The sequence below is a fragment of the Clarias gariepinus genome, chromosome 22, assembly GCF_024256425.1.
Source record: "Clarias gariepinus isolate MV-2021 ecotype Netherlands chromosome 22, CGAR_prim_01v2, whole genome shotgun sequence".
In the NCBI taxonomy this organism is placed as follows: Eukaryota; Metazoa; Chordata; class Actinopteri; order Siluriformes; family Clariidae; genus Clarias; species Clarias gariepinus.
This window is the reverse complement of record NC_071121.1, coordinates 22,005,169-22,028,912: the sequence shown is the minus strand read 5'-3', so window position 1 is coordinate 22,028,912 and position 23,744 is coordinate 22,005,169. Positions and strand designations below refer to the sequence as shown.

At 36.2% G+C, this 23,744-nt stretch overlaps 1 protein-coding gene across 2 annotated transcripts in view; it reads left to right on the top strand.

Annotated features, from left to right (window-relative positions):
- The window catches only part of LOC128510453 (C4b-binding protein alpha chain-like), a 32,912-nt gene extending 9,906 nt beyond the window's left edge, over window positions 1-23,006 (top strand). For both annotated transcript variants that reach the window (XM_053482738.1, XM_053482737.1), the window contains exons 4-12: window positions 1,523-1,622; window positions 2,360-2,433; window positions 4,836-5,015; window positions 5,104-5,280; window positions 5,510-5,686; window positions 8,598-8,774; window positions 12,608-12,784; window positions 18,569-19,902; window positions 22,059-23,006. In XM_053482738.1, the coding sequence (XP_053338713.1) occupies window positions 1,523-1,622; window positions 2,360-2,433; window positions 4,836-5,015; window positions 5,104-5,280; window positions 5,510-5,686; window positions 8,598-8,774; window positions 12,608-12,784; window positions 18,569-18,648 (1,142 nt within the window). In that variant the 3' untranslated portion in view covers window positions 18,649-19,902; window positions 22,059-23,006. The remainder of the gene's footprint in view (window positions 1-1,522; window positions 1,623-2,359; window positions 2,434-4,835; window positions 5,016-5,103; window positions 5,281-5,509; window positions 5,687-8,597; window positions 8,775-12,607; window positions 12,785-18,568; window positions 19,903-22,058) is intronic.
- The last annotated feature ends 738 nt before the right edge of the window (window positions 23,007-23,744 follow it).

The following is a 23,744-nucleotide window of genomic DNA, read 5'->3' as shown; positions in this document are numbered from 1 at the left end:
AAAACGAGGCAAGAGTGTGTGTGTGTGTGTGTGTGTGTGAGAAGGGGCACCGTGTCAAATTACACGCGCGCACACACATAACGGGATACTGAGGGAGAGAAAGAAAATGGATCTTTAACCTCTCTAATGAGACTTGCTCTTGCTTTACATGCGCACACGCGTGTTATAATGAAAAGTACACACATGCTGTACACACACACATACAGACACAAAATAAAATATGTTTTACACACATACACGTGGTCACAGGGTTATAGTACTGTAAACATGCATGCACGAATGTTGATTATACCAGTAAGAGACGTGCAGGGAAGACGATTACCCACAATTTCGCAGCGCAAGAGAGAGAAAAAACATTGGCTCAGTTGTGATCACGTGACAAAACAAAACTTGAAGTGCATGTGTGATACATGATACTCGCTACTCCAAAACGCAAAATTTATTAAAAGTCTTTGATCGTCTTGCGGAACACTCGCAATCCTCGGTACTTGCAATCCGAGGTTTTACTGTATAACATATTTCTGAGAAATGTACTATAATACAATTAATTTGAAGTATGTATAAAGTTTAATTCCAAAAATTGGTAAAAGCATGATGTTAGTATCATTTTTATTAGGGCTGCAAATAACGATTATTTTAATAATCGATTAATCTGTCGATAATTTTTTAGATTTATTGGATAAAACCGAAAAGCATTCTTTTTCAACCCTTTATTCAAAAACAGAACCAAAATCTTTAGAAAGTGCACAAACATGTTGCTCCTTGAGCTGTTATAATAATAAAAAAATAAAAAATAAAAATGGACTAACACAAAAAACATACACATGTATGCTTTACATCTGCCAAATAGATACAGTGGAACCTTGGATTACGAGCATAATTCGTTCCGGAAGCGGCTCGTATTCCTAAACAATCACAATAAAAATTTTAAAAACATACTAACGGAATCACTGCTTTAAAGTAAAATTAAAACAAATGAACCTGCACTTTACCTTTGAAAAGAAGACACGGCAGGCAAAGAGCAGGCTACGCCTTGAGCAGAGAGAGAACATGAGACTTGCTTTTGCTTTAAGTAAACAATACACGCGTGCACGGATGCTGATTATACCAGTAAGAGACGCGCACTAAGACCCAGCAGCCTCCGCTATGTATCTTTTCTCTAACTCCGCTCGTATTTTAATTTTTTTTGCTCCGCCCTGTCTATGAGGCGCCGAACTCTGCTAGCATCAGTGCGCTCCACGCTCAACTAACTTTTTCTTTTTAATAATCGAATGTCTCCACGTCGCGCGACACAACAAATTGATCATGAAATTCATTGCCAACGATTTTATTCATTGCTTTTTATCGATTGATTGTTGCAGCCCTAATTTTTATATAATAACTGATCTTACAATTTTCTGTTAGTATATTTGCAGTGTACTATCGAAGATTTTAATATATTTGTAACACACAATTTTTTTACACTATTATTTTTTTACAAGAGAAAGTTGGAATTACAGCCGTTTTCTTCTTTTTTTTTCAGAGAGATCTTGTGGAAATCCTGGTGAGATTTCCAATGGAAAGTATCTCATTCCAGACGGAATTGTGTTTGGCGCAACCATTACAGCAGTGTGTAATGAAGGGTAAAAATAGTTCAACCTTTTTAAAAATGGTTGTCCATGTTCGGTTACGCACACGTTCTGTCAGTACACGATAATAGTAAATAAACAGACTGTAAAAGGTTTTGAATAACCAAATTCTAATGTATACAAACCTCACTGCACAGGACAGTGGTTTGGAGATTTCGATTGCCTTATTTGAACCAATTTAAGTGAATTAATTTTAATGAAAGCCCTGGGTGAAGCTGCTCATAGCAATGTTTGAGAAAATGGCAAGAGTGTACAGCAGATTCAATACTTTATTTTTTCTTATTATTATAATTATTATTACTAAATGCAAGAAATTAACAAAATATGAAAGAAGTTGTTCTTTCCATGAGCAGATATGTCCAAACGTTTCCATGGCCGTATCCACTCAAGTGTTGCAGATCAGAGTTATGACTGCTTATATTGCTACACCTTGCAGCTTCTTGACAGCCTGTCTGTCATCAGGGGGAGGACATTAAAGCTAAACAGACGTCTCCATTTCAGTACTTAAAAGAAAATCTATAAGGAAACACTTCATTTTATGTCAGTTGCATGTTGCTTCTGATTAACTTAAATAGTTAAAACCTTTTTAATTAATACATTTAAATAGAAATTTATACATTTCTTATTTTTTTGTTTCTTACCCTATTTTTTGTTTTAAGTGTCCACAATACCTTTTGAATGCATTCGTTATGACTTGTAAAACATATATCAGAACAAATGTCTGTTTGCAGTTATCAGCTTCTTGGAGCAAAAGATAGAAATTGCAGAGAACAAGGTTGGGATGGGAGACCTCCTGTATGTGAAGGTAATGTAGTTTTGTCAATTGAACATTCTTTATTTTTTTAAAAGAGTTTTGTGCAACATGACTACAACAATTGTTTATGCAGAATTTTGAAATTTTGCCAGAGTTTATTAAAAATCTTGACCAAGGTTCAGGGTGAAGATGACCAAGTAGCAATTTACAGAGAAAAGCCTATTACAGAGCCTTTATTTATATGTATATTTCGATCAAAGGTGGATCTGAAAGCTATTAATTAATGGGAGTGCTTAATACAAGGTTTTTTTTCTGTTAAACAAATAATGTCATGGTGAAAAAAGTTTTGTTAGTCTGTCGTTGTATTTGCAAAATACTTGCTATGATAAGATGATTTTATGTTTGGGTTTATGTTATTACATAGAATTAAAAGAGGGGGTTCTAACGTTTATCCATAACTGTTGTGTTTGGGTAAATTAAAGGTATACAAAGGGTATAGACCCCTGAAAATAGTCATATTTTGTTGCTTTGCAGCCTGAAGACAAAGTTTTTATTTTATTTAGCTTTATTTACTTTTAGTACGACTTTTATCATGCAAATGAAATATATAAGACCATGTCAGAATTTTTTTTATATATAAAAAACAGAATCATAAATTAATCACAAATTTGGTTTGTATTGGCACGTTGCAAGAAAGGGAACATACAGTCATGACTGTGCTTTACAAAAATGCAAGTGGTCAGGTGAGACTAAAATTTAATTATTTGGCCACAACACCAAATGATAAACCCGAACGGAAATCCAATACAATTCACTATCCAAATAATGCCATTCCTATAGTAAAGCATGGAGGTGGTAATATCCTGCTATGGGGTGTTTCTCTGCAGCAGGGACTGGAGCACTTGTCAAGGAAAGGAAAATTGATGGGGCAAAATACCATCAAAATCATGAAGAAAATCTCTGCCCATAAGTTTTAGAAAAAGGTCAATGTTCTTGCATGGAATAGTCAGGGCTCAGACTTAAACCCTATGGGTAATCTATGAAAAGACTTGAGGATTGCAGTCTACAATTGGTTACCATAAAAACTTGAACCACTCCTTTGTTGCCTTGGTGGTATGTTCTGGGTTATTGTGGTGCTGGGAGACCTATCCATGACCGATTTTCCAGAGGTCAAATAATTAAAATATTAGTCATAAAGATAAAACAAGTAAACACATCATGCAATGTTTAAATTATGGTTTTTATCATTTTTCTTTTTATAATAAGGTTATTATTAAGGGAAAACAAAATCCAAAAAAATTAAAACATAACTTAACTTTGGTTTATCACACCTGAGGAAATTTTTTTTATGCAAACCCAGGCCAGATTACTGCCACACCTGTTTGCAATCAAGAAATTACTTAAAAAAGACCTGCCTGACAAAGTAAAGTAGATCCTCACAGGCTGCATGACATGCCGAGATCGAAAGAAATTCCAAAACAAATGAGAAAGATCTCAATTGTTTTCTATCAGTCTGGATAAGGTCATAAAGCCAAGTCTTAGTTTTGAAAAGAAAACATCTTGATGACCCCCAAGACTTTTGGGAAAATTTGAACCTTTTTATTATTATATATTTAAAAGCATTCTTACTTTACTGCGTTTTGTCACACCTGCCTAAAATGTCCGCAAAGAACTATAGATATGCATATTGTCACTCATTTAAAGAGGGCTTACAATATGTCGAGCATACGTATGTACATGCCAAAACTTTAAACACCTTCTCTTTGTGTAGAAGTCTATCAGCTTGTAATGTTTAAAAAAATTTATACACCTGTTGTCATCGAAACCTTTTGACACGCGTGATGCCTTGCATGTTTTGTAAGCTTGTTGTGGGACCTGACAATCACAGGCAAAATAAGCCAAAAGACATATCAAGAAAATCTGAAAACCATCTGATCTTCATTTTGTGTTATTCAGAATGATTTTCCTGAAGAGAATTACTTTTTGAGCATGACTTTGAATGGTACAGGATCATTATCCTTAACATGCTCAATTTATCCATGCATTTTATTATAGTGTAGAATTTTATATCCAAGTATTTTATAAAAAAATAAATAAAAGTAGATCTAAATTATTTAAACTAAACGTTTGTTTATTGCCCTTATACCCTATTTTGTATTTACTTATTTTCAGTAAGTGCATACTAAAGGAATTATTATTTAACTGTTTATGTACTGTCTGTGGAATTTCCTCTTCTTTCTATATTAATACTATCAATTATTATTAGCAGTAGTGTATCATCTCTCAAAATAATGTCTTTGAAATTTTTTTTTCTTTGACAACTGTACATTTTACTACAGAATAGAAATTTTTATTAATTTATATTTATTTTTGATATTTTATGACTAATTAAATCTAGACTAATTAAAGACTACCTAAGTATTATTGTGATTTTCTTTTTTTTTTTTTTTCAGTGGTCAAGTGTAAGGCCCCTCCGCCTATAGAGAATGGAACATTTTACCCAGACCAGGAATTTTATGGGTATGAAGAAGCAGTCACATACTCTTGTAAAAGAGGTCTTGATCTTATTGGACCTTCAGTAATAACATGCTCCAGTGATGGAAGTTTTCAGCCTCCTCCTCCTAAGTGTCTGTGTAAGTTCAAATTGATTCAATGTTACACAAAATGTTTCATTAAAATATAAACAAAAAATTATTTTTTTAACTTTTTTTTTATGTACAGTGGTGACCTGTGAAAGTCCACAAATTTCTAATGCAGTGAGAGTTGAAGGAAAATCACCACCTTATAAACATAGGCATTTTGTCCGGTACCAGTGTAATAAAGGCTACAGAATGGAAGGGGATGACAAACTGATCTGTACAGAAAAAGGATGGGATCCACCTCCTCCTCAGTGTGCTGGTACTAATAATTAATGTTTTCAAATAACAAACATAATAATATATTCACTTTATGAGCAGCATTAGTTATAACAAGTCAATAGAGATTTTTTTAATCAATTGACTGTTTGTTTGTATTTATTTTTTTTATTTGCTCATGTACCTTCAATATGAATTCAAGAATATGAATTCAAAGGAAAAGGAACAAGCGGGTGTTTGCTAAATATTACTGTAACTGTTTTCTTTCTCAGTTATAACATGCCCAAAACCTCCTGCTATAAACAATGGACAGTTTGCCCCCCTGAAGGAGTTCTATGAATATGGACAAACAGTCACATACTCTTGTAATCAAGGTTTTAGAGTTACTCAACCTTCAACAACATCATGTACAGATGATGGAACATTTAAAACTGCTCCTCAGTGTCTGGGTAAGTCTAATTAAATCTTTGTGTTTTTTATGGTTTATGACGAGGTCTTATTCCTCCTAATTTCTTGTGCTTTCTGTTTAAAGTGAAATGATAACTATCTGATAAATTCTTATGAAGTGTATCCTCATTAGGGAACTGCACAACCCCTGACCAAAATTACAAACTGACCACAGTTTACACACATCTTTTACTTCAAAGCAAAGAATTGAAATTAGAGAGATAACACAAAACAATTTTGATTAATAGCTACACATTCTTACATCATGAACCATGCCACTAAGTAATGACATGAACACATTTTTATTAGTATATATTTTTTTTTTTGTAGATGAAAAGAATAAGGAATTACTCAAGTATGGCACCATGCTGTAATTTGCATTTCACAGGCAAATACTGGCACTTTTTTAAAAGTACTAATTAGTTCTCAGTTAAAAGAAGGGGCTTACAGACTTTAATCAGCTGTTGGAAACACTGCCTTAGCAAAAGAATCATCAATTCCAACAAGTGAAGTATTAAAAACTTTTTCTCCGGTTTCCGCCCACAGTCTAAAGAGATGCAGATTAGGCTAATTGGCATTCCCAAGTTGCGCGTAGTGTGTGAGTCTTGACCGGAGGTCCTACAACGTAAAAGTCAGAATAAATACAATGGTCATCACTGGCCTTGAATAGGTTCCTAGATGGATGGGATGGAAACCCAGAATGACAACAAAGTGTCGGGATAGAAAATTCAAAGGAGTACGCATTGAAAATATATAATTAATTAAATAAAAATAAAAAAACAGTGTATAGCTTTATTAATTTGTCCCTAATAAGTTAGCCAGGAAATAGAAGGGCATTAAAAATCTCCCTAAGATCACATGAGGAAGAAACCTTGACAGAACCAGGCACTAGGAAATATACATACACTTTAGAAAAAACACAAAACACTTTTTAGTCAAACATTAAATCAGAGTAAACGTTTTCTGTTTTAGATCAGCAAATATTAATATATTTTTCGCCTTTGTTAAATGCCAGAATCAAGCGAGGGAGAATTTTATGGATTTTTTTAAATTACTATCTTCAGTTAAAAATTTACATACACTTTCTTAGTATTTGGTAGAATTGCCTTAAACTGTTTCACTTGGGCCAAACATTTCGTGATCCTTCCACAAGTCTTCTACAATAGTTTGCTGGAATTTTGGCCCACCCCTCTTGACAGAACTGGTGTAACTGAGTCAGGTTTGTAGGCCTTCCTACTCGCACTCCCTTTTCAGTGTCGCCAACAAATTTTCTAAGGGATTGAGATCCGGGCTTTGTGATGACCACTCCAATACCTTGACTTTGTTGTCCGGTAGCCAATTTGCAACTAATTTAGAGGTATGCTTGGGTCATTGTCCATTTGGAAGACCCATTCGTGCCGAAGCTTTAACTTCCTGGCTGATGTCTTCAGATATTGCTTCAATATATCCACATAATTTCCTTTTCTCGTGCTGCCATCTATTTTGTGAAATGCACCAGTCCCTTCTGCAGCAAAGTAGCCCCACAACATTATACTAGCACTCTCATACTTCACAGTTGGGATGGTGTTCTGAGGCTTCAACGCTTCGAATATACCGTTTATCATTATGGCCAAACAGTTTAATTTTTGTTTCGCCAGACCACAGGACATGTCACCAGAAATTAAGGTTTTTGTCGCCATGTGCAGTTGCAAACTGTAGTCTGGCTTTAATAGGGTGGTTTTGAAGTAATGGCTTTCTCCTCCCATAGTAACTTTTCAGCTCATGGTGGTATAGGACTTCTTTACTGTGGATAATGACACTGTCTTACCAGTTTCAGCCAGCATATTCACAAGGTCTTTTGCTGTTGTTCTGGGTTTGATTCACACATTTCACCTCAAAAAACGTTTCTCTCTGAGACTCAGAATCCGTCTCCTTCCTGAGCGGTATGGTGGTTGTACATTCCCATTTTTTTTATACTTGCAAATTAGTGTCTGAACGGATGAACGTGGGACCTTCAGGCATCTGGAAAATGCACCTAAGGATGAGCCACACTTGTGGAGGTCCACAATTCTTTTCCTGATGTCTTGGTTGATTTCTCTTGATTTTCCCATGAAGTCAAAGAAAGAGTCCCAATGTTTGAGGTGTGCCTTGATATGCATCCACAGGTGTGCCACAAATTAAATCAAATGGAATCAATTAACCTAATCAGAAGCTTCTTAAGCTCAGAATGGAATCACCTGGACTTTTCTTTTTGTTTACAGACACAAACGTTAGTGTATGTATACTTCTGACTTAAATAAAAGTGATAAAAAAAATAATAAATTTCTCGCTGGCTTGATTCTGACATTTACCAAATGCAACGAATATGTTAATATTTATGGATTTATAACCGAAAAAGTTTACTCCATTTAATGTTTGACAGTAAAGAAAAAAGGTTTTTGTATTTTTTTTCCTGGTGTATGTAAATACCTAGTTTCAACTGTATTTCCCCTAATATTTAAAATACATGCTTATAACCCAGAAATGTTTTTTCATCTATTGTGAATATTTTTAATTAAAAATATAGAAATTATAATTGCTGAATCTGACAGATACACAAATATGAGTAATAACAAGTGAGGTTAGTTGATATTGATGCAAAAGAAAAATGTTTATTCTGTTGTTGGGAGATCATAAGTATTAAATCATTATGTTCTAGAAATCCTTGTCTAGATGCAAACAAAAAGTAAAAAGGGTTCTGAATTTCATAAAAAGAACACCTTTCCAACTGTTAACCGTGCAGTGGATTAAACATTGCACTTGTATTGTCTTTTTCAGTAAGAGTATATGTCTGTTTTTATGTAAGTTTGATCTAGTAGCTTGAGAATCTGAATTTAAAAGAAAAAGAACAAGCGGATGTTTGCTAAATATTACTGTAACTGTTTTCTTTCTCAGTTAAAACATGCCCAAAACCTCCTGCTATAAACAATGGACAGTTTGCCCCCCTGAAGGAGTTCTATGAATATGGACAAACAGTCACATACTCTTGTAATCAAGGTTTTAGAGTTACTCAACCTTCAACAATATCATGTACACATGATGGAACATTTGAGACTGCTCCTCAGTGTCTGGGTAAGTCTGATCAAATCACTGTGTCTTTTATGGTTTATGACAAGGTTTTATTCCTCCTGATTTCTTGTGCTTTCTGTTTGAAGTGAAATGATAACTATCTGATCAATTCTTATGAAGTGTATCCTCATTAGGGAACTGCAGAACCCCTGACCAAAATTACAGACTGACCACAGTTTACACAGATTTTTTACTTCAAAGCAAAGAATTGAAATTAGAGAGATAACACAAAACAATTTTGATTAATAGCTACACATTCTTACATCATGAACCATGCCACTAAATAATGAAAATGAAATAAATACATTTTTATTAGCATTTTCTTTTAGATTACATAGATGAAAAGCATAAGAAATTACTCAAATATGGAACCATGCTGTAATTTCCATTTTACAAGCAAATACTGGCACTTGTCTAAAAGTACTAATTAGTCTCCAGTTAAAAGAAGGGCTTACAGACTTTAATCAGCTGTTGGAAACACAGCCTTAGCAAAATAATCATCAATTTCAACAAGTAAAGTATTAAAAAAAAAATTTCTCTGGTTTCCTAAAACCAGTCTAAAGAGATGCAGATTAGGCTTATTGGCATTGCCAAGTTGCTCGTAGTTTACGAGTCTTGACCGGAGGTCCTACAACGTAAAAGTCAGAATAAATACAATGGTCATCACTGGCCTCGAATAGGTTCCTAGATGGATGGGATGGAAACCCAGAATAACAACAAAGTGTCAGGATAGAAAATTCAAAGCAGTACGCATTGAAAATATATAATTGATTCAAATGAAAAAATAACAATGTATAGCTTTATTAATTTGTCCCTAATAAGTTAGCCAGGAAATAGAAGGGCATAAAAAATCTCCCTAAGATCACATGAGGAAGAAACCATGACAGAACCAGTCACTAGGGAAACCATCTTCATTTGGTTGATACCAGATAGTGTGACCATTATTAAATTTTAAATGTTTGTGCCAATTTTAGCCAAAATTCTTAAACCTTTCAGAGCAGTTACCTTATATACACCTTCGTAAGAAAACTGTTCTAGTTGTTCCCGTTCTCTTAGTACAAATATTGTTTTAGATAATTAAGTAACAACAGCAGTCAATTGTTTTTTTAAGACACGAAGGTCATCTGTTCTGGAATAGTTCTTGCAACAACTGTATTGTCAAGTGCATTTGCAAAACCCATCAAACGCCATGATGAAACTGGCTCTCATGAAGATATTCCCAGGAAGGCAAGACCAAAACCGCTTATGCAGAGGAGAAGTTCATTTAGAGTCACCAGCCTCAGAAATTAGCCACACCTTAGATTAGAGCCATTATAAAGCCTTTACAGAGCATAAGTTGCAGATACAGTTCAAAACAGATACAGTGGAACCTTGGATTGCAAGCATAATTCGTGCCGGAAGCTGGCCGTAGGGCTGGGCGATATGGCTAAAAACTGTATCACGATATCAGTGTTTCATATCGGTCAATATCGATAATTATTGACATTTTTTTATGACCCATTTAAAATAAGGAGCAGGAGAAAAATATATTACATTTCAACATTTTTATTTTAAACTTAACCTTCCTCTGATCATAGTCCCCTCAGTTGTTAAGACAGAAATGTCAATAACCATGGACAAATAATTAAGTCACAATGTTAACAATTATCACAATGTTAACCATTATCTCTTAACATTTAAGGTGCAAGATGAAAGAAAATGTAAGAAATGCTTAATAAAGTGTAATAAAATAGTGCAAAGTGCATTTTCTGCTTATGAAGAGGAATCCAGCAGACCAGCATAGCAGGGGAATGGGAATCTTATCTATAATCTAGCAGAGTTTGCTCCATTTGTAGAAATAAAACTAACTCTAAATTAACTATATTGAAAAAAGAAAACTGTAGAAATAGGCTACAGTTAAGATCTTGAAGAACCACCAAGTGTTTATTTTAGAAAATTAGAACTTAAAGCTACTGCAGACCATCTTTCCCAAATAAGGCAGAGTAACTTAAATTTATTCCAAAAAAAGAAGGGTTAGGCAGACCAACGCACATCAGATCAGCTTAATGGGATGTAGCCTCTTAATACACAGATTACATTTTATAATTGGCAGCAAAATGTAAAACTTGTTACACCAAAACTGGCTACTGCCACAAAGGACAAAACTATGGCATGTGTTTTTTTTCTGTTATTATTATGAACGTCTGATGTAGTAGACTAGAGGAACAACTACATCAGATCCAAAAAATAAAATAATGGAAGCCTGTATTTTATTGAATTAGGTTCGTTTCCAATAAACTTTCCAATTAAGTATTTCTAATCAATTAAGTATTTTTAATACTTAATTAAATAAAATACATAAATAAGTAATTAAATAATCACAGAAGACACGTCGTATATAATAAATGTTGTACGCGCACAGAATCGAGAAGCCGCGCATGCGCGGAGAACATGTTGAGCGAGCAGGGGAGATATTGCACGCGCATAGAGTGCTTTGTCTGCTCTTGTAGCGTGGATGGTAAACCGAAACGCGGAAACAGCGCGAACAGGCAGGATAACCACGAGAGTTATTGTAAGAACTCTCCTACACCAAGAGCAAGAGTTTACACAATTCCACGTTCTAGCAACCCACACTCAATCAGGAATTGGACCCAAAATTGTGAGTACTCTCATAAGATCCGGCGAAGCGTCGGAAACAACATGGGCAGACTGAGCGATGTGAAGCGCGATCTTGTCTCCTTTTATACTTCCTGAATCACGACCGTACTACTTCAGGGTCCTAGTGCCGGTCGCGGAGCGAGTGCGCTTGACAGCAACCAAACTAACTTCGCGACCTCTGTTTTCTTCCGACAAAGAATACAAATTATCGAACGTTTTATCGAACACATTTTTTTATTGATATCGATCACGTGTCTATCGCGATACATATCGTTATCGTTTTATCGCCCAGGCCTAGCTGGCCGTATATTAAAACACTTGTAAACCAAGTGAATTTTCCCATAGGAAATAATAGAAACTCAAATTATTCATTTTACCGCCCAAAAAATAAATACATAAAAATAATGAATAAAAAATATAAAGTAAAAATAAGACAAATTAACTTGCACCTTACCTTTGAAAAGAATCGTGACAGAGCAGTGTTTCCGTTAGAGAAAGAGAGAGAGTGTGTGTGTGTGTGTGTGTGTGTGTGTGTGTGTGTGTGTGTGTGTGTGTGTGTGAAGGCGAGAGGAAGAGAGTGTGTGTGAAGAGGAAGGCGAGAGGAAGGGAGAGTGTGTGTGAAGAGGAAGGCGAGAGGAAGGGAGAGGGTCACGCTGTCCAATGCCGCGCGCGCACACACACACACACACACACACACACACACACACACACACACACACACACACACACACAAAGTGCAGAGTGCTAAGAAAGAGAAAGAAAATGGATTTTTAACCTCTCTAATGAGATTGGCTTTTGCTTTACAGATGCACACACGCGTGTGTGTTATAATAAACAGTATACGTGCACTGTACACACACTCATACAAACAAGACTTGTGGATCCACACTTGTGGAGGTCCACAGTTCCTGATTAGTTGATCTTGGTGCAACTAAAAAGTGTTTATCCTGTTGTTGGGAGATCACAAGTATGAATCGTTATGATCAAGAAATTCTTGTCTAGATGCGAACAAAAAGTTTCTGAACAAGGGTTCTGAATTTCATATGGAGTGGATTGAACATTGTTTGCACTTGTATTGTCTTCTTCAGTATATGTCTGATTTTATTCAAGTTTGATCTAGTAGCTGGAAAATCTGAATTTAAAGGAAAAAGAACAAGCGGGTGTTTGCTAAATATTACTGTAACTGTTTTCTTCCTCAGTTACAACATGCCCAAAACCTCCTGCTATAAACAATGGACAGTTTGCCCCTCTGAAGGAGTTCTATGAATATGGACAAACAGTCACATACTCTTGTAATCAAGGTTTTAATGTTACTGAACCTTCAACAATATCCTGTACAGATGATGGAACATTTGAGACTGCTCCTCAGTGTCTGGGTAAGTCTAATTAAATCTCTGTGTCTTCTTACTTGTTAAACCTTTCATTGTTTTATGGTTTATGATAAGGTCTTATTTCTCCTCTTTCCCTATTTCTTGTGCTTACTGTTTAAAATTTAATTCTAATTATCTATACAAATCATATAAAGTGTATCACTACAGTATTTGGGAACAATCTAGACAGGAATCAGCACAGTTGTATTGAAATTACAGATATGAGACAAAACAATTTGGGTTTAACAGCTTCTCTTTTTACTTCTTGAACCACACCTTAAACTAAATTAAATTAAAATGAATAATAAAAAAAATGTAACGCCTGGTTTTAGACCACAATACAGTAATTCATTAGTATGGTGTAGGGCCTCCTTTTGCGGCCAGTACAGCATCAATTCACCTTGGGAATGACGGATACAAGTCCCCTGCACAGTGGCCAGAGGGATTTTAAGCCATTTTTTTCGCAGGCTCTATATTTAGAACTAGTGACTGTGCAGGCCATGGGAGATGTTTAACTTCACTTTCATGTTCATCAAACAACTCTGTCACTAGTCTTGCTGTGTGTATTGGTGCATTATCAGTGATGCACCCATCTAGCACAAGTATTGGGCCTAGAAAATGGCATGATATTTCCTCCCCAAACCATCACTGATCCACCCCTATGCTTCACTCTGGGCATGCAACAGTCTGGGTGGTACGCTTCTTTGGTACCTACCCGTTTATTTGTTTTTATTTTTACTTTCTTTTCTCCAAACATGTTTTTACTGATTGTGGCCAAATAGTTCTATTTTAACTTCATCAGTCCACAGCACTTGTTTCCAAAACGCATCAGGCTTCTGTAGATGTTCTGTTGCATACGTCTGACATTGGATTTTATGATGGGGACGCAGGTAAGGTTTTCTTCTGCTGACTCTTCCATGAAGGTCTTCTCTGTGCAAGTGGAATGGTGCACCACCACTCATGAGTCTGCTAAATCTTCCTGCAGGCTTTTTGCAGTTACAGTAAATGGGGGTTTTAATTTGTCTTTCTGATCAGCATACGAGCAGTTATCTCCGAGAGTTTTCTTGGGTAAAGATCATCTTGACCCCCAGTTCCCCTAAACTTTATTTTACTTTCTTTCTTTTTTAACACCATGCCAGCTTCTATGCTATATTTATGGTGAGGAGCATTTTTGTTATTCAATATTAAAACTAGATAAGATGTTTAAAAATTATTTTTTCTTTACAACTACATTGGATTTACTTGTTTAAAACTTTTTTTAAAGTGTCAACAGAATAAAACAAGTTTCTTAAAGCAGTAAAAGATTTACAGTCAAATAAAATATGTTTGATGGACAGAAGGGTTCTGCATGATAAACATTGTGGTGGGTAAACCCTGCTGTAGTAGATTTGTCGCAAAAGCTGCTGCCACTTTATTTCCTGATTTTGATCCATCTGTGTATACTGGGGTATGCTGTTCTACCAAGGATGTAAGGATAGAATAGTAGAAAGGTTTAAGTGTGACTTTCGTAAGAGGGGCTTAAAGGTTAGTCTCTCTTGCCCAAGGAGAATCCCCTGGCACTATGGAGGGAAGGAGCGTGCCACTGTTCCTTTCACAGGCTGCCATCACAAAGATGGGTCCTGTGCCGTCACCAGCAGTTCCCTTGAACTGACATCTCTTAATTACATTTCTGACTGGAAACTGCAAGCTGACCGTGCTTTGCTATCTTCTTGTAGCCTTTCCTACATTGTGGGCATCAATAACTTTAATTTTCAGAGTCTTACACATCTGCTTAGAGGAACCCATGGTTGTTGAGTGGCTGCAAGTGTGTGCACAAGGTTTGAAGAGTCAAAGTATTTGTTAAGCTTTGAAATTGGCATTTACTAATGACAGCTGTTGCCAAGCTTTAGATCTAATAAGCTGATTAAGGTCTGAAACCTTGTAAAAGGAATCTGATACTGTGGAACTCTTAGAGGGCCCAAACCTTTGCACAGTGCCATAATAATGACAAGTTTTATTTTTTTATTTTTGTTTAATTTATATTACACAGTTTAATACCAATAAATAAATGTATAAAAGTTTAAACAATATTTAAAATTACATGAGCGTCCCAATTATGTCACTTGCAGCCTACCTAATACATTCATTTTAAATTTAGTAAATAATTATGTATAACCGGCCAAGCTGGCAAATGTTTGGGGTTTTAACAGGTAGGTTTTAGCAAACAGTCATATCACTATCCTTAGTAAATTGAGATGAGGGGAATTCGGTGGTGGTGATTTTAAAAGAAGTTTTATAACGTGAGGTGAACTTGAATGATGAAAGAAATGTTGTTTCTTCTTGCAATTTCATCATGGTGTTGCTCTGGACAGAATCCCGGTTTTGTATTTATTGCATCACTCATGCTGATTAAATCATCAGAGGTGGGTAGAGTAGCCAAAACTTGCACTCAAGTATGAGTAGCTGTACTTCAAAATAAGATTTACAAGTAGAAGTAAAAAGTAGTCATCCAAAATACTTAAGTAAGAGTAAAAAAAGTATTTAGTGAAAAGACATCGCAGTATGAAGCTGTTCTTTTGCACTATGTGACACATATACAAAGCGACACATGCTTTTTATATGAGCAATCCTGGGCAGGGATGTGGCATTGGTGACTGGTGCCTCTACTAATTTTGTTTTCGTTTCCTGTTTACCACAGCTGAAGATTTTTCCCCCCGCCTTATGCCACTAGTTCGAGTATATTCATGTGAATAAAAGTGGTTATTGTTGGTTTTTGTGACTGAAACAGACTTATGTGACTATTTTTGCTACGTCTGGTCCACCAGCTGCATTTCTCCGGCAAAAATAAAGAATAGCTAATGTATAGAATAAATGGTTAGAGTAACGAGTCGAGTGTAATGTAGCCAAATGTGGCGGAGTAAGAGTAGCATTTCATTTTTACAAATCTACTTAAGTAAAAGTATGGTGCATTAAAACTACTCATAGAAAAAAAAGTTACTTAAGTAAATGTAACTGAGTAAATGTAACTCGTAACTACCCACCTCTGGAAATCATCAAGCATGACATACATGTGAGTCCTGGCTACCTTGACTTTTCTGAACTCTGTTATACATGTGCAGCAGGGGTCATCCACTCCAAATTATTTATGTGGAGTTCAATCTGAGTACTTGAGAATACTGCGGTTGAAGTATGGAATGCAGGATGGATGGAAAAACTTACTTTACTTCAAGGAACCATGAACTATTGCAGCTTCTGTTGAATATTCTTTGTTGCGCTTTTTTTGCAGCCAGTAAAAATGCATTTATTTAAATTATTGTTGTTGAAGGCAGGTCATTGAGAGTGTGTGCTCAAGTCTGTGAAACCTTTTCCCTGTGTCTATAAGTGACTATTCCAAGAAAGGTTTGGACTTTTTATAGTTTTTTGCAGCGTAACCATTTGTTGTATAATTAGCAGAATAATATAAGTAAATATTGACTATCATTTTATGATTGTCCAGCAGTATCACAGAATAGCAAACGTGAAAGCATTTTATGGAACATAATTGAAATTCATTGTAGTCTTTGGGATTGTTCTGTCTATCAAATTCTGTCTTTTGCCCATCCACCCTTGAATGCTGTAACACATGTGAAGAAATGGGATGGTATCCACCTCCTCCACAGTGCTGTTTCTGTAAGATTCATTTTTGTTTTCAATAACTGATATGCTTCTTTAACCAGATAATTAACTGACAATTTCGAAAGGAATCTTCTTTAGCAATTGTCATAATACATTTTGAAACAATGCTATATGGCAACCATAATTCTGAACCTTCCCAAAAGCACAACCATGCTACTATTATATAGAATATACTGTTTTGCTGAATTTCATAGCTGGTTAGCATTGTCGCCTTGCACCTCCAGGGTCCGCGTTCGATTCCCATCTCTGTGTGCATGGAGTTTGCATGTTCTCCCTATGCTTGGTGGGTTTCCTCCGGGTACACCGGTTTCCTCCCACAGTCCAAAGATATGCAGGTTAGGCTAATTGGCCTTCCCAAATTGCCCGTAGTGTAAGTGAGTGTGTGTGCCCTGTGATGGATTGGCACCCTGTCCAGGGTGTACCCTGTCTTGTGCCCTAAGCCTCCTGGGATAGGCTCCAGGTCTCCATGACCCTTTATACAGGGTAAAGCGGTTTAGAAGATGAGTGAGTAAATTCCTTAGCGTTATGCCAAGAATTTGTGTCGGGTAAAACAGAAAATTCGTGAAGGTTTTTTGGACAATAAAATTAATTTATATTAAAATTAATGAAAACAATAATAACTAGTTTATTGCATATGATAATTTATTTTAGTTTTTAAAATCATTTTTAATGTAAATCCTATTGACTGCTTATTGTCATGAAGTTCCAGATCTTTTGTGCTTAAAATCAAGAGGAAGCTTCATCATTTATTATATTCATTCCATGTTATGTGGAAAAGATAAGCAATATATGGTCTTAAGGTATGATTTGGGACAAAGATATAAGATGGAACAAGCATGGAATTCTCATTTGAACGACTTAATAATAAGTACAGTGGAACCTTGGATTACGAGTGTTCCGCAAGACGAGCAACGATTTTTTATAATTTTTGACTTGAAAAACGAGCATTTTCTCTCCTGCTGGGTGTGTGTGTGTGTGTGTTTGAAATGCGCTTGCGCACACAGACACACACATTAAAGGAGAGACCGTTTTTAAAACCGGATAGAAAATTAGCCAGGAGCATAGCTAGTCACACTCGCGTGAGCGCATACTAACGAATCACTACTGTAAAGTAAAACAACAACAAAAAAACAAATTAAACAGCTCCTCACCATTGAAAACGACAGAGAAGTCGCGACAGAGAAGAGTTTGTGTGTTTGTTTGGCAACCTGAGAGGAGGGGAGCTGTAAAGCCGAGATCTATCATCTCCCCTGCTGGGTCTTAGTGCATGCAGTGTTTTTGAGTGTGCGTGTGTGTGTATGTGTCTGTATAAGGCAGAAGGTTTGTGTGTTTGTTTGGCAACCTGAGAGAAGGGGGCTTTAAACGCGAGCGAGCCCCACTTCAGACCCCCTTCTCTCAGGTTGCCAAACAAACACACAAACTCTTCTCTGTCGCGATTGTTTTAAAAGTTGAGAAGCTGTTTAATTTGTTTTTTTGTTGTTGTTGTTGTTGTTGTTGTTTTACTTTACAGCAGTGATCCTGTTAGTATGCGCTCACGCGAGTGTGACTAGGGATGTTCCTTGCTAATTTTTAAAAGGTTTTAAAAACGGGATATTGATTATTGTGTGTGTGTGTATGCACACACATTTTACACACACACACACACACACACCCTGCGTGCACAAACGGATACACTTATCTGTCGGGATTTATTTTTACATTTTTAAGGTAAAGTACAGGTTAATTTGTTTTATTTTTTTAACTTTGTATTTATTTTTTTGGGCTGTAGAACTAATAATTAAAATTTCATGATTTCCTATGGGAAAATTTAATTTGGTTTACGAGTGTTTTGGAACTCGCTTCCAGAACGAATTATGCTCGTAATCCAAGTATTTATATATGAGTAAAATAATAGAAGAGTTGGGTTATAATACTTACAAAGGTAGAAATAACTTACAAAGGAATTCATAGCATAATGCAGGACCAATGTGTGGTGGTTTATTCAGTCCAGGTACTTTTGCAGATGTGTTTATTACACTACAGTAAGAACATCAAACTATGAAACAATTTTTCTGAAAGTGCTGATCCACAGTATAAATACAGTAGATACTATTTAATGAAAATAAAGTTTAATTTCTGTTTAATGTTTAATTATAGATGACCGCACATGGAGGATCCTTCTAATTATCATAATCATCCTAATCATACTGCGTAAGTATGACCTTTTCTCCATCTAAATCTGTCTATTGTAAAGCATTTTCTAGCAGGGCAGCAACACACACAGAAGCGGCGTTATGCTAAAATAGTTGAAACTTTATTTACACACAGTCAGTGTCCTTGTATTAACTGCATGAATAGTGCGTGAGGGGGGCTTATTCATGCAGGGAGAGGCATAGTCACCTTTAGAGTGAAAGCAGTAGCAGCGAGCGGTCACAGAAAATACGGCCACGTTTGGGTGAACAAGACCGGCGACTCAGGTCACTTTTTATCCAAAACATCAGGTCTCCTTTTTAGTCAGTCTCTGACTCCAGCATGGTGAACGATATAACTGACCTTGGTGATAAATGTGCCACAAGTTTTGGTTGTGTGAGAAATTGTCACAGAATATAAGGTGCTGGCCCTCGGCCCGCTCTCTGAGCACCCCAGCTTCGAGCACATCCTGGGATCTGAGAACAAGTCATGGCTCCAAGAAAGGCTGTCGGTGTTGACATTTTGTGTCCCGGCTCTGTGTTGAATGGAAAAGGAGTGGTCCTGGATTGACAGGCTTAACCCCGTTTCGGCTGCCCTCTGCCATAACATCTGCCCTCTGCCATAACATCCTCTTGAGAGTCTAGTTAAAGCACTCGACCAAGCCGTCGGTTTGGGAATATTAAATTTTGTTTTACCTGCAACAGCTGACACACATCGGCATTGATTTAGATATAAATGCGGTTCCAGGATCTGTGAGGACCTACTTGGGCAGTCTTGCTCTGCTTAAAAGGAGTATGAGCCTCCACGTAGTGTTTTTGTAGGTGGCCTTTTAGAGCGGGATTCCTTCTGGATATCTTGTTGCATAGTTGGATTTGGGGAGAGGACCACCAAGGTCTATCCCGATCCTTTCAAATGCCACTCCTGTAATAGACAGTGGGATAAGTGGGGCAGACCTAGTTTCTTTTGGGTCTTCAGAGCACCTCTTGCAGATGTTTTTTTTTTTTACCTTGGCGTCCAGTCTGGGCCAGTGTTCGATGGTTTTATGGTGTTAAGTCGAGGTGGCTGCCCAGAGGATGTGTGTGTGTAATCCAGGTGCATTATGGTGTCTACCTTGCTCTGGGGAACAACCAAGAAAGTCTTGAGGCTCACCTCTCCTTTCAGTGTACATTAATGTAAAGCACAGTGATAATACTGTCTTTAAGCTTTAAACTATTTTTTCACCTAAAATTCTTTTCTCTTTTTCCAGTTGTTGTTGCTGTTGTTGCTGTTTATGGGTGGATGGAAACCAGTAAACGTAAAAAGTAAGTGGTACAGTATTTAAAAGTTATGGTTAAGCTTAACTACTGTTTTTATACACTACTGCTCAAAGGTTCGCCCCCATTTTCTAACTCCACGGTCTTTCCTGATTTTTATTTCTTTCTAAATTGTAAAGCATTGCTGTAGGCCGTCCAAATTTTAAATAATCATCTTTGAACAGTGTAAAGTTTTTTCTAAAGTTACATAGTAGGAGAGGCGAGTTGCTTGGTCTGTCTGCTATGCTTCGGTAAGCTTTTCTGGCGCCAGGAGAGACTCAGTCAAACACACACACACACATTGTCTGTCAGAAAGGTCTCTGTTTATTAACAGCAAAAGATGGGGTTTATATATGTTTGACCAAACGCTTGTGCCATAGACCTATGTTACTACAAAGAACATGAACCATTGTAAATGTCCTGGTGAGATCCTGAAGAATCAAAGGAGAGGAAGATGGAGAGGTGTCCGTCCAGAGACAGATCACAAGATGTTGGCTCGAGTTAGGGGAAGAGGGGAAGGGAGACAGAGGGGGAGAGGGGGGGGAGAGACATAAAGAGAGAATGGGAAGGTGAGCGTGGGAGCGTTCACACCTTAAAGAGCAGATGCAAGAGGAGACAGGAAGATAGCAGCAGGAAAGATTTAACACGTTAATATCAGATCTATGAGGAAGAGAGCAAGAGAGTAGAAATAACTCCTTTATATATAAAATAATTCTAACAAACAGTTAACGTTAAGATGTGTCTGCTACTCATGATCTGTAAAGCCTTCATAAAAGCTAAAATACAAGGTTAATTGGTGATTTCTAAGGCTGGTAACTTTAAATGAACTTCTCCTCTACAGCAGAGGTAAATTTTGTTCTTGCCTTCCTGGGATGGTCTCCCTGGGAGCCAGTTTCATTATGGTGCTTAATGGGTTTTGCAAATGCACTTGACAATACTGTTCTTGCAAGAACCATTCCATAATATATATTCCATGTATATTATATTCCATATAATTATGTAACTATGTTACATAATTATCTAATTCCATATATGTTATTTTATAGTTTTGAAATCCCTTTATTGTTATAAAATTAAGAAAATAAATCACTAAACAAAAACAAAGAAATTTGCTAGTGATCCCAAACTTTTCAGTGGTAGTGTACAGTACATTGGCATGCAAAAGTTTGGGCAGCCCAGGTCGATAATCCTGTTACTACGACTGGTTGGGTAAGAAAAATATTGTCTGATTTACAAAAGCAACTTAAACATGACACATGTGTACTATAAACAAGAGTACTTTAATTAATTAATCTTTTATTTCTGTGAGATTCTTGGGCTGTTGCATGACTGATAGTTTCTTACCTAAGAACTGATGAAACAGCTACCAGATGAATACTTTGCTTTGTTCTTATAACCTTCTCCTGCTTAGAGATCAGTTTATCTTCTACGTATTTAACTATTAACAATAACAGAAAGTTTGATTGAAGTGCCAGACTTTAGCATCCAACTAGATGTTTTTTAATTGTGTATTATTAACCTGCTTTTTTCACATTTGCCAGCTTTACTTAACAGTGTAGTAGAAATTGATTATAATCACACACAGACCATGCTTAGTGATGCATAAAGTAAAAGACCCCAACATACTTTTGTTACCAAAAGAGAATTTTAGTCTTCTAAATAATCCCTGGTTGTTTTGTCATGTGCTAATACAGTATGTGGGATGAAGTGCTCTCTGATGCTGTTTAATATATGAGGTTTCTCTGCTGTGTATCGATTCAGAATTACTGTTCAGTTTAATTCAATTTTATCTGTATAATTGTCATTGTCACAAAGCTGGAAGTTCAGTATAACAGAAGTTAATACTGTTTAAGTTAATATGGAGTCCAGTTCGTTATTGGAGCCTCATGTATACTGTAGGGAACTCCAGTCCTGAACTATCTTAATAGTTGTTAAGTATATTCATATCATAGTGCTGCTGAATTCTCTAATTAAAATGAGCTAATTAACTCAATTATCTAAATAAAAAAAAATCAGGGCAGGAGAAATATACAATATACTGTATGTAAATGGACTGAAGTCAATGTTTGCTTCATGCTTTAAATGCACCTTCACCTCCAACAATATTTACTGGTATATTTATATTGGTCTAGTTATTATAAAATGAATTTGATTTTCTGTTTTAGACATAAAGCAGCTTCCATCCCTGAGAACTGTTCTCTGGTCAATATGTTGCCCAGCAGTCCGGCGACAGAGGAAACTCAACCTCAACGTATCAAAGATCTTCCCATTCAAACAGAAAAATATGACGACAAGTTTTAACATTCAGTTCAACCTTTATTCGTTACACATACATTTCTGCACAATAAAATTCTTTATTCTTCACATATCCCAGCTTATTGTTAGTCAGCAGGGGTCAGAGCGCAGGGTCAATCATTTTATGGCAACCTGGTGAAGCTGGGGCTCGAACCGCTGTTATTTCGATCTGTAACTCAGAGCCTTAACACACTGAGCCACCACTACCTCTGAGTAAAATTTGTATGAGTCACCAAACAACTTGCTTTACATTACTGAATAGCTTTATCATTTATCTACAAAGAAAATGTCTGCTTAAATTCTAAGCAAAGTCTGCTCTACTCTGCAAAGCACTTTTGTATTATGACCACAGCTGAATTATGTGATTTTTAATGTATGTTTTTTTTTGCATCATATTTGCACTAATTTTCTAAATAAAATATTTAATGAAGCATGTGTGAACATTATAGATTGAAAATAGATCCTTTTAGAGCTTCTGTCATAATTATGATATGGTGTTCTTTCGAGGAAAAAACTAAAACTTTTGAGGCATCAGCTACCAAAAAGGTCATCATACTGTATTGTTGGGTGCCAAATTTGGAGAAGTCATAACTTTTAAGTTTCATTGCATACCAGAACGATCATATAAAAGACTTTGAAATTACAAAAGATTTAACCAATAAATTGGAGTTTCTTACACACACAATTATCAATATGTGTTGTAAAATAAAAAATAGACATTTTTAGCATACCTAGATGCTTGATTTCACTATCAAATAACTTTGTGTCACAAATACTTCCTCCACTGAGTGAAATAGTATGTGTATAATAAATAAATCTTATTGGGCTGGTTTATGTTAACACTCGTTGTTCCAGAATGTAAGTGATCGTACATGTTTATATGAACTTGAGTTTCATTTAGTCTGTGTTGAATTAAAAGCCAGCAAAACATGCAAGTCAGCATTAGTTATTGTGGTTGAGGAAATAATTTTGTCTCCACCTTGGCTCACTGTGTCACTGTGTTTACTAAGACCAAATGGGTCCTATAAAAATATATACCATTCACTTTTCCTTAGCACCAGGATATACTGTACCATGAAGAATATTGAAGTTTTGTACAATACTGTTTTGTGTTGTACTCTTCTTAAACTTTTAACATGCAGTACTGTGCAAAAATCTTGAGCTTCCTCACATTTACATTAATGGCATTTGGCAGATGCTTTTATCCAGAGCGACTTACAGCACATGAATCCTTTGTAGCTTCCATTAATACATACACTCATCTAAAGGAGTATTAGGAACACCTGTTCAATTTCTCATTAATGCAATTATCTAATCAACCACTTACATGGAAGTTGCTTCAATGCATTTAGGGGTGTGGTCCTGGTCAAGACAATCTCCTGAACTCCAAACTGAATGTCGGAATGGGAAAGAAAGGTGATTTAAGCAATTTTGAGCATGGCCTGGTTGTTGGTGCCAGACAGGCCGGTCTGAGTATTTCACAATCTGCTCAGTTACTGGGATTTTTATGCACAACCATTTCTAGGGTTTACAAAGAATGGTGTGAAAAGAAAAAA